This window comes from Tachyglossus aculeatus, unplaced genomic scaffold (genome assembly GCF_015852505.1).
Source record: "Tachyglossus aculeatus isolate mTacAcu1 unplaced genomic scaffold, mTacAcu1.pri scaffold_82_arrow_ctg1, whole genome shotgun sequence".
Taxonomy (NCBI): Eukaryota; Metazoa; Chordata; class Mammalia; order Monotremata; family Tachyglossidae; genus Tachyglossus; species Tachyglossus aculeatus.
The window spans coordinates 938,112-948,513 of NW_024045094.1; the positions used below are offsets into that span (position 1 = coordinate 938,112).

Sequence of the window (10,402 nt, forward strand, 5' to 3'; positions counted from 1 at the left end):
ATAAAAGTTTATCGGGTTGGACACAGTCCCTGACCCATGTGGGGCTCACAGACTAAGTGGGAGGGATGGAGAATTTAATGTCTATTTTTCAGAGGACAGAAGTAAGGTATGGGTATGCTAAATGATCTGCTCATGGTCACACAGCAAGCAATTGCCAGAGCTGGGTTTAGAACTCAGGTACTCTGACTCGCAGGCCCAGTTCTTTCCACTAGGTCACGCTGCGTCTATATTTTGAGTGATTACTGTGTGTAGAGTGCTGTAACTAGCACTTGAGAAAGTACAGTTTAACAGTGTTAGCAGTCATGTTCCTTGCCCACATTGAGGCAGTCTAGAGGGAAGTTAGAAATGGAGCAGTCCTTCAAGATGATTAGATAAATAACAATGGCATTTGTTAAGAGCTTACTATGCAAAAAGTACTGTTCTAAGCGAAGGGGAGGATACAAGGTGATCAGGTTGTCCCGCGTGGGGCTCACAGTCTTAATCCCCATTTTACAGATGAGGTAACTGAGTCACCGAGAAGTTAAGTGATTTGCCCAAAGTCACCCAGATGACAAATGGCAGAACCTGGATTAGAACCCATGACCTCTGACTTCCAAGCCCGTGCTCTTTCCACTGACCAACGCTGCTTCCCATAAGCAGATCTACTTTGTGTCCACACTAGAGATGGGAGAAGCTATGTGTCCTGGTGGAAAGAGACTGGTCCTGGGAGTCTCAGAACCTGGATTATAATCCCAGTTCTGCCATTTGTCTGCAGTGTTACCTTGGGCAAGTCAATTCACTTTTCTGGGCATCAGTTTCCTCATCTGGAAAATGAAGACTCATTACCTGTACTCCCTTCCCCTCACACTCTGAGCCCCATGTGGGACAGGGACTATGTCTGACCTGATTATCTTGTATGTATCCCAGTGCTTAGTACTGTGGTTGGCATAAGGTAAATTCTTAACAAGTGCCACGATTATTTTGTTGAGGTAGGATGAAATAAAATGACTTGAGAATTAATAATAACTGCGGCATTTTTAAGCAGTTACTATGTTCCCAGTACTGAACTAAACCCTGCGGTTGACGCTATGCTAGCAGGTCAGACACAGTCCCTGTGCCACATTGGGCTCAGAGTGCAAGATGGAGGGAGTTCCCATTTTACAGATGAGGAAACTGAAACCCAGAGAAGTGAAGTGACTTACCCATGGCCACACAGCAGACAAGTGGCAGATTCAGGATTGGAACCCAGGTATGAATAACTTGTATCTACCTCAGTGCTTAATAGAGTGTTTGACACCTCGTAACTGCTTAGTAAATGTCATTAAAAAAGGGGAAAATCAATCATCATCATCATCAATCGTATTTATTGAGCGTTTACTGTGTGCAGAGCACTGTACTAAGCGCTTGGGAAGTACAATTTGGCAACATGCAGAGACAGTCCCTACCCAATAGTGGACTCACAGTCTAAAAGGGGGAGACAGAGAACAAAACCAAACATACTAGCAAAATAAAATAAATAGAATAGATATGTACAAGTAAAATGAATAAATAGAGTAATAAATACGTACAAACATATATACATATATACAGGTGCTGTGGGGAAGGGAAGGAGGTAAGATGGAGGGGATGGAGAGTGGGACGAGGGGGAGAGGAAGGAAGGGGCTCAGTCTGGGAAGGCCTCCTGGAGGAAGTGAGCTCTCAGTAGGGCCTTGAAGGGAGGAAGAGAGCTAGCTTGGCGGAGGGGCAGAGGGAGGGCATTCCAGGCCCGGGGGATGACGTGGGCCGGGGGTCGATGGCGGGACAGGCGAGAACGAGGTACGGTGAGGAGATTAGCAGCAGAGGAGCAGAGGGTGCGGGGTGGGCAGTAGAAGGAGAGAAGGGAGGTGAGGTAGGAGGGGGCGAGGTGAGGGAGAGCCTTGAAGCCCAGGGTGAGGAGTTTCTGCCTGATGCACAGATTGATTGGTAGCCACTGGAGATTTTTGAGGAGGGGAGTAATATGCCCAGAGCGTTTCTGGACAAAGATAATCCGGGCAGCAGCGTGAAGTATGGATTGAAGTGGAGAGAGGCACGAGGATGGGAGATCAGAGAGAAGGCTGATGCAGTAGTCCAGACGGGATAGGATGAGAGCTTGAATGAGCAGGGTAGCGGTATGGATGGAGAGGAAAGGGCGGATCTTGGCAATGTTGCGGAGCTGAAACCGGCAGGTTTTGGTGATGGCTTGGATGTGAGGGGTGAATTAGAGAGCCGAGTCGAGGATGACACCAAGGTTGAGGGCTTGTGATGCGGGAAGGATGGTAGTGCCATCAATCAGTCGTATTTATTGAGCGCTTACTGTGTGCAGAGCACTGTACTAAACGCTTGGGAAGTACAAGTTGGCAACATATAGAGACGGTCCCTACCCAACAGTGGGCTCACAGTCTAGAAGGCAAAGCCGGAATCAGAACCCAGGTCCTGTGACTCCCAGGCCCAGGCTCTTGACTTCTCTCTCTTTTTCAATAGACGATGAGGGCAGGCTGCTCGACTATGTGACCTCCATTTTGCCAAACAGACAGCATTCACTCTCACCCACCTCCACCCAGAGCTCACTGATTTTACCCTGCCCGACTCCAGTCCCAGGCCTCCTTACCATCAACACCATCCTCAGAGGACATAGGATGCCATCGAGTTGTTTCCCAATTCATAGCGAATCATTGAGTATATTTTCTCCAGAACGTCCTCTCGTCACTATATCCGTAGTCATTCTCGTATGTTTTCTTAGAGTTTCATAGAGTTTTCTTGGTAAAAATAGGGAAATGATTTACCATTGCCTTCTTCCACACAGTAAAAACCTGGGTCTCTTTGACTCTTTCCCGTGCCACTGCCTCCCAGCACAGGTGAATCAACTTTGTCTAATGCTTCAGCTTAGACCTTCCCATTCTGGGTAACCCTAGCAAGAGAGTATCTCTCAAAGGCATAACTCTAAGCACATCAGTAGAGTGCAAATGGCTCCGAGTTGGCTGACTGGAATGGAACTATCCCTGGGTTGTACCTGGTATTTTATTTGCTGTTGTGGCTGTGCTGGCATGCCCATCTCCCTCCTATATCCCCCATGATGACAGAAAGTTTTCTGCAATCAGCCATTGCCTTAACTACTACATCAGTCCTTCACTAACCTCCCAGCCTCCTGTCTCTCCCCACTCCAGTCCATAATTCATTCGTTCTGTTTGTGTCTCCCCACTCCTCAAGAAACCCAACTGGTTGCCCATCCACCTCCGCATCAAACAGCAACTCCTTACCATATGGCTTGTAAGCACTCAATCACCTTGCCCCTTCCTACCTCACCACAATGATCTACAACCCAGCCCACACACTTTGCTCCTCTAGTGCCAACATACTCACTGTAACTTGATCTCATCTATCTGACCACAAACCCCTGTCTCTGGCTAGGGACACTCTCCCACTTCATATCCAACAGATCACCAGTCTCCCCACCTTCAAAGTCATATTAAAATCAGATGCTGTAGTGGATAGAGCACAGACCTGGAAGTGAGAACATCATGAGTTCTGAACCTGACTCCACCACTTACCTGCTGTGTGATCTTGGACAAGGCACTTCACTTCTCTGTGCCTAAGTTACCTTATCTGTAGAATGGATATTGAGATTGCGGGACCCTCACGGGACAGGGACTGTGTCCAGTCCGATTTGTTTGTATCCACCACAATGCTTAGGAAAGTGCCTGGCGCATAGTAAGTGCTTAACAAATATTGTAATCAATATTAATTATTATCCCCTCTGAGACACCTTCTCTGACTAAGCCCTCTTTTTTCTTCTCCTTTTCTCTTCTACATCGCCCTGACACTTGGATTTGCACCCCGTATTCACCCCAACCTCAGCCTCATAGCAGTTATATCCATATCTGTAATTTATTTATTTCTATTAATGTCTGTCTCGCCTTCTAGACTGTAAGCTCGTTTTGAGCAGAGAACATAATAATGATTTTGGAATCTGTTAAGTGCAAGTGTTTACTGTGTACCTGGAAATATACTAAGCACTAGGGTGGATACACACAAATCGGGTTGGGCACAGCCCATGTCCCACACGGGGCTCACAGTCCTAATCCCCATTTTACAAATGAAGCAACTGAGACACAGAGAAGTCAGGTGACTTGCCCAAGGTCACACAGCAGACATGTGGTGGAGATGGAATTAGAACCCAGGTCCTCTGACCCCCAGGTCCAGGCTCTTTCCACTAGGACTTGTGGCTTGCTGTACAGTTTGTATTTGACTTGCCTATTTATTTTTTTTAATTAATTTAAGCAAAATATAATGCAGTAGAATTTCAGAATAGAAAGCAATTGAAAATTCTTCTCCGGATTACCTCCTTTGATGTTTCACACTTAACTATTTCACTGAGGGAGGTGCGTTTTGACTGAAGAAAGCAACCATTTACTTGAGGGAGGCAAGACTGCTTGAGGGAGATGCTTTTTCTCAAACAAATTGCTTTTGGATCTTCCAAACTGAAAGCTTCAGCCTCCTAGATTTCTGAAACTAACTTGGTGACTTCAAGAAGTTTACGGAAGGGAAAAGGATTAAAAACACCAGACCAGTAAGACGACTCTCAACCTGTGGAGCTACCAAAATTCAGTTGGGAATTTCTCTTCGCAATGCACGACACACATTATCATTCATTCCTTCAATGGTACTAATTGAGTGCTTACTGTTTGCAGAGCAAGGTACTAAGCGCTTGGAAAGTAAACTCGCCCTTTCAGTCTAACATAACTCATTCTACACGCATTTTCACAGACACCGGTTAAAGTATATCCCCCCCCCCAATCAAATGAAGTGTCAATTTCCACCCCCCAGGAGAAATGCCTAAATCTTTCTTCAACATTCTCATTCCTTTCTGGGACATACGGATTCCCTCTCATCTATATTCACTCCCACATTATCTCCTTAGCGATAGATCTTCAGGCCTTTCACTTGTTTCCTTCTTCATAACCTTTTTTCATTCCTGTTTCACCCACATCCATATACATAATCTTTCTGTAGGCATCACTTCAAATCTCCTTGTAGAAGCAGCATGGTGTAGTAGATAGAGCACGAGCCTGGGATGCAGGAGGTTGTGGGTTCTAATCCTGTCTCTGCCACTTGTTTGCTGTGTGACTTTGGAAAAGTCTCAACTTTTCTGTGTCTCAGTTACCTTTTCTGTAAAATGAGGATTAAGATTGTGACTGTGTCAATCTCATTACCTAGTATCTACCCCAGCGCTTAGTACAGTGCCTGGCACATAGTAAGTGCTTGAGAAATATCATCATTATAATTATTATTATTACTATTATCTCAACTTCTTGGCGTTCCCAAAACATCCTCCATTCTACACACACAAACATGAGGGGGACCTTAATCCCAATGCATTCATGCAATCTTTTCAACTCTTAAAGCAGAATACTCTACACATTCGCACTCTTATACAAACACGAGTGTACACCCAATCCCACAACATTCCCACTTGTTAACTTGTTAACTGGGTTAATGCAGGTTTAAACGTTCATTCATTCATTCAATCGTATTTATTAAGCAGTTACTGTGTGCAGATCACTAAACTAAGCGCTTGAGAAACTACAATAGAGCAATGCAGAGCGACAATCCCTGCCCAAAACGAGTTCACGGTCCACAGGGAGGGAGACAGACATCAGTACAAATAATCAAGAATCAATAAAAATAAATAAAATTACAGATGCATGCTTAAGTGTTGTGGGGCTGGGAGGAGGGGAAGCAAAGGGAGCAAGTCAGGGCGATGCAGAAGGGAGTGGGAGGTGAGGAAATGTAGGGCCTAGTCTGGGAAGAACTCTGGAGGAGATGTGCCTTCAGTAAGGCTTTGAAGCAGGGAGAAGTGATTGTCTGGCGGATTTTAGGAGGGAGGGCGTTTCAGGCAAGTGGTAGGACGTGAACCAGAGATGGGTGAAAATTCCTGAAGAACCCCGGTGTCTGCCAGGAAGGAGACTTAGTGGTGGTCATTCAATGGAAAGGTCATATGCGGGGAGCAACCAGACTGTGAGAGGGTCGCGGCCACCCTCTGCTGGCCGGGCCTGCTGGATCATCTTTCTAGCCTCCCTGGTCTATGGAGCTGTTGGTCTGCCCTCCCCAGGTCGGCACCCTTAGGATATAATAATAATAATAATAATGATAGTACTTGTTAAGTGCTTATTATGTGTCAAGCTCTGGGGTAGTTACAAGGTAATCAGATTGTTCTACGTGGGGATCACAGTCTTAATCCCCATTTTACAGCCGAGGTAACTGAGACACAGATAAAGTGATTTGCCCAAAGTCACACAGCTGACAAGTGGCAGAGCCGGGAATAGAACCCACAACTTCTGACTCCCAAGCCCATGCACTTTCCACTAAGCCACTCTATTTCCTCCGTAGGGAAACTCTGCTCCTTTAGTTCCTGCCATATGGCCAGTTGTCCAGAGCTCAGTCTCCCAGTACCGGCAGGCCACGAGGGTCAGTGGGTGTCCTTCCTAACAGCAGCCCACGTTGTCCTCCTTGGACACGATCCTTTCCCTATTACAGCTGCTAAAATCAATCAATCAATCAATCATATTTATTGAGCGCTTACTATGTGCAGAGCACTGTACTAAGCGCTTGGGAAGTACCAATTGGCAACATATAGAGACAGTCCCTACCCAACATTGGGCTCACAGTCTAAAAGGGGGAGACAGAGAAAAAAAAACAAAACCAAACATACTAACAAAATAAAATAAATAGAATAGATATGTACAAGTAAAATAAATAAATAAATAGAGTAATAAATATGTACAAGCATATATACATATATACAGGCGCTGTGGGGAAGGGAAGGAGGTAAGATGGGGGGATGGAGAGGGGGACGAGGGGGAGAGGAAGGAAGGGGCTCAGTCTGGGAAGGCCTCCTGGAGGAGGTGAGCTCTCAGGGCCTTGAAGGGAGGAAGAGAGCTAGCTTGGCGGAGGGGCAGAGGGAGGGCATTCCAGGCCCGGGGGATGACGTGAGCCGGGGGTCGATGGCAGGACAGGCGAGAACGAGGTACGGTGAGGAGATTAGCGGCGGAGGAGCAGAGGGTGCGGGCTGGGCTGTAGGAGGAGAGAAGGGAGGTGAGGTAGGAGGGGGCGAGGTGATGGACAGCCTTGAAGCCCAGGGTGAGGAGTTTCTGCCTGATTCGCAGATTGATTGGTAGCCACTGGAGATTATTGAGGAGGGGAGTAATATGCCCAGAGCGTTTCTGGACAAAGATAATCCGGGCAGCAGCATGAAGTATGGATTGAAGTGGAGAGAGACACGAGGATGGGAGATCAGAGAGAAGGCTGATGCAGTAGTCCAGACGGGACAGGATGAGAGCTTGAACGAGAAGGGTAGCGGTATGGATAGAGAGGAAAGGGCGGATCTTGGCAATGTAGTGGAGCTGAGACCGGCAGGTTTTGGTAACGGCTTGGATGTGAGGGGTGAATGAGAGAGCGGAGTCGAGGATGACACCAAGGTTGCGGGTTTGTGAGATGGGAAGGATGGTAGTGCCGTCAACAGAGATGGGAATGTCAGGGAGAGGACAAGGTTTGGGAGGGAAGACAAGGAATTCAGTCTTCGACATGTTGAGCTTTAGGTGGCGGGCAGACATTCAGATGGAGATGTCCTGAAGGCAGGAGGAGATGCGAGCCTGGAGGGAGGGGGAGAGAGCAGGGGCAGAGATGTAGATCTGGGTGTCATCAGCGTAGAGATGATAATGGAAGCCGTGGGAGCGAATGAGGTCACTAAGGGAGTGCGTGTAGATTGAGAACAGAAGGGGACCAAGTACTGAACCTTGGGGAACCCCCACAGTAAGAGGATGGGAGGGGAGGAGGAGCCTGCAAAGGAGACTGAGAAAGAGCGATCGGAGAGATAAGAGGAGAACCAGGAGAGGACGGAGTCTGTGAAGCCAAGGTCAGATAGCGTGTTGAGGAGAAGGGGGTGGTCCACAGTGTCGAAGGCAGCTGAGAGGTCGAGGAGGATTAGTATAGAGTATGAGCCGTTGGATTTGGCAAGCAGGAGGTCATTGGTGACCTTTGAGAGGGCAGTTTCCGTGGAATGTAGAGGACGGAAGCCAGACTGGAGGGGGTCAAGGAGAGAGTTGTTGTTGAGGTATTCTAGGCAGCGCATGTAGACAACTCGTTCAAGAAGTTTGGAAAGGAATGGTAGGAGGGATATGGGACGATAACTAGAAGGTGAGGTGGGGTCAAGAGAGGGTTTTTTTAGGATGGGAGAGACATGGGCATGTTTGAAGGCAGAGGGGAAGGAACCAGTGGAGAGTGAGCGGTTGAAGATGGACCGCTAAAAGCTGTGCAACCGGCACCTCAGGGGACTGGCACAGAAGACGGTCGTTGTTGACTATATTAGCTGAAGTGCTGCAGGTTTGTACCCCCGTGGCACTATCCTTCAAGCGATGGGCCAGCATGCGCTCTGGCCCCGGGGGTGTGCCCTTTGCTACTGTGCGTAGTAAACACCCTTGGGTGAGAAAGGACCAGGGGCTAGGCTCCTGGATTCTGCCTTTACAATCCAGGATTTTTTCGATGACGACCAACGTGTCTACCAACTCTGTTATTTTGTATTTTCCCAAGCACTTAGTACAATACTCTGCATACAGTAAAAGCTCACATATATATATATATATATATGATTGACTGATTGATGGGTCTTCTCCATAATATAAATACTGGTATTTGTTAAGTGCTTACTAAGGACCAGGCACTCAACTGATCACGGGTAAGATACAAGCAGGGTAGATATAGAGAAGCATCATGGCCTAGTGGAAAGAGACCAGGCTTGGAAGCCAGAGGCTGTGGGTTCTAATCCCGCTTCCACCACTTGCCAGCTATGTGACCTCGGGCAAGCCACTTCACTTAATAATAATGATTTTATTCACTTCTCTGTGCCTCAGTTACCTCATCTGTAAAATATGGATTAAGACTGTGAGCCCCATGTGGGACAACCTGATTACCTTGCATTTACTCCAGGGCTTAGAACTGTGCTTGGCACGTAGTAAGCTCTTAACAAATACCACCATCATCATCAAGCTAATCGGGATGGACACAGTCCCTTTCCCACAAAGCGTTCCCAGTCTTCATTTCTATTTTACAGATGAGGTACTTGAGCCCTAGAAAAATGAAATTACTTGCCCAAGGTCACACAGCGGACAAGTGGCAGAGCTGGGACTAGAACCCAGGTCCTCTGACTTCCTAGCCCGTGCGTTTTTGTCCTGGCCACGCCACTGCTCCAGAAACTTCCCAACAGCCCTAGCAGACATGCTTGACTGGAGCCTGTTCCTTTCATGATGACTCTTTCTCTCCCCAGGGTAGCTCATGGCATTTCCCAGCCGATGGTCAACGTCACCACAGTGACCAGGTTACTGCTCCTGGGGTTCTCGGGGGTCCGAGAGCTGCAGCTGGTCCATGCCACACTGTTCCTGCTGGTCTACCTGGCGGCCCTGACAGGAAATCTCCTCATCATCACCGTCACCATCCTCGACCGGCGCTTCCACACCCCAATGTACTTCTTCCTCAGGAACCTGTCCCTCATCGACATCTGCTACATTTCCATCACAGTCCCTAAGTCCACCCTCAACTCCATCACAAACGTCAACTCCATCTCCCTGCCGGCTTGCGCTGCCCAGGTCTTTTTTGTGATTTCCTTGGCAGGATCGGAGTTGGCCCTACTGACCGTCATGTCCCACGACCGCTATGTGGCCATCTGCCGCACCCTGCGCTATGACATCATCATGCACCGTGGAGCTTGTGCTTCCATGCTGGCCGCCTCCTGGCTCAGCGGCAGTCTGGTCGCCGTGCTGTACACTGCCAGTACTTTCTCTTTGTCCTTCTGTGGCCCCAACGACATCCACCGCTTCTTCTGTGAAGCCCCCCAGTTGCTGAGGCTCACTTGTTCCACTAGCCATATCGCCGAACATGTGAGTTTAGCCATGGCCATCTGCTTAACTTTACTCTGCTTCGTGCTCATCATCGTCTCATATGTGCGCATCTTCCGGGCCGTGCTGAGAATGCCGGCAGCCGAGGGCCGAGCCAAAGCTTTCTCCACATGCCTGCCCCACCTCTTCGTCGTCACTCTTTTCATCTCTTCTGGATTCTTCGCCTACCTAAAGCCAGTATCGGACACCCCCTCGGCACTGGACCTACTGGTGTCTGTGTTCTATGCCGTGGTCCCCCGACCCTAAACCCCCTCATTTACAGCCTGAGAAACCGGGACATGAAAGCCGGTATGAGCAAGCTTCTTGGGCAGGAAAGGTTTCGAAAAGAAAAATTATGTCACGTGAACCTTTCCCCATCCTAGTCGGCAAAGATCCTAGTCTTTGGCTGGGCTGCTTTGGCCAGGACTCTTCTTCGATATTTATTTAGATTCATGTCTGTGTCCCCCTTTAGAGTGGAA

The 10,402-nt window shown here is 48.1% G+C and overlaps 1 protein-coding gene across 1 annotated transcript; it reads left to right on the forward strand.

Moving 5' to 3' along the window:
- The first annotated feature begins 9,740 nt into the window (after window positions 1-9,740).
- On the forward strand, window positions 9,741-10,190 carry LOC119924117 (olfactory receptor 14K1-like). The gene has a single exon (XM_038743163.1). The coding sequence runs from the start codon at window positions 9,741-9,743 to the stop codon at window positions 10,188-10,190; it is 450 nt and encodes a 149-aa protein (XP_038599091.1).
- Window positions 10,191-10,402: the final 212 nt, after the last annotated feature.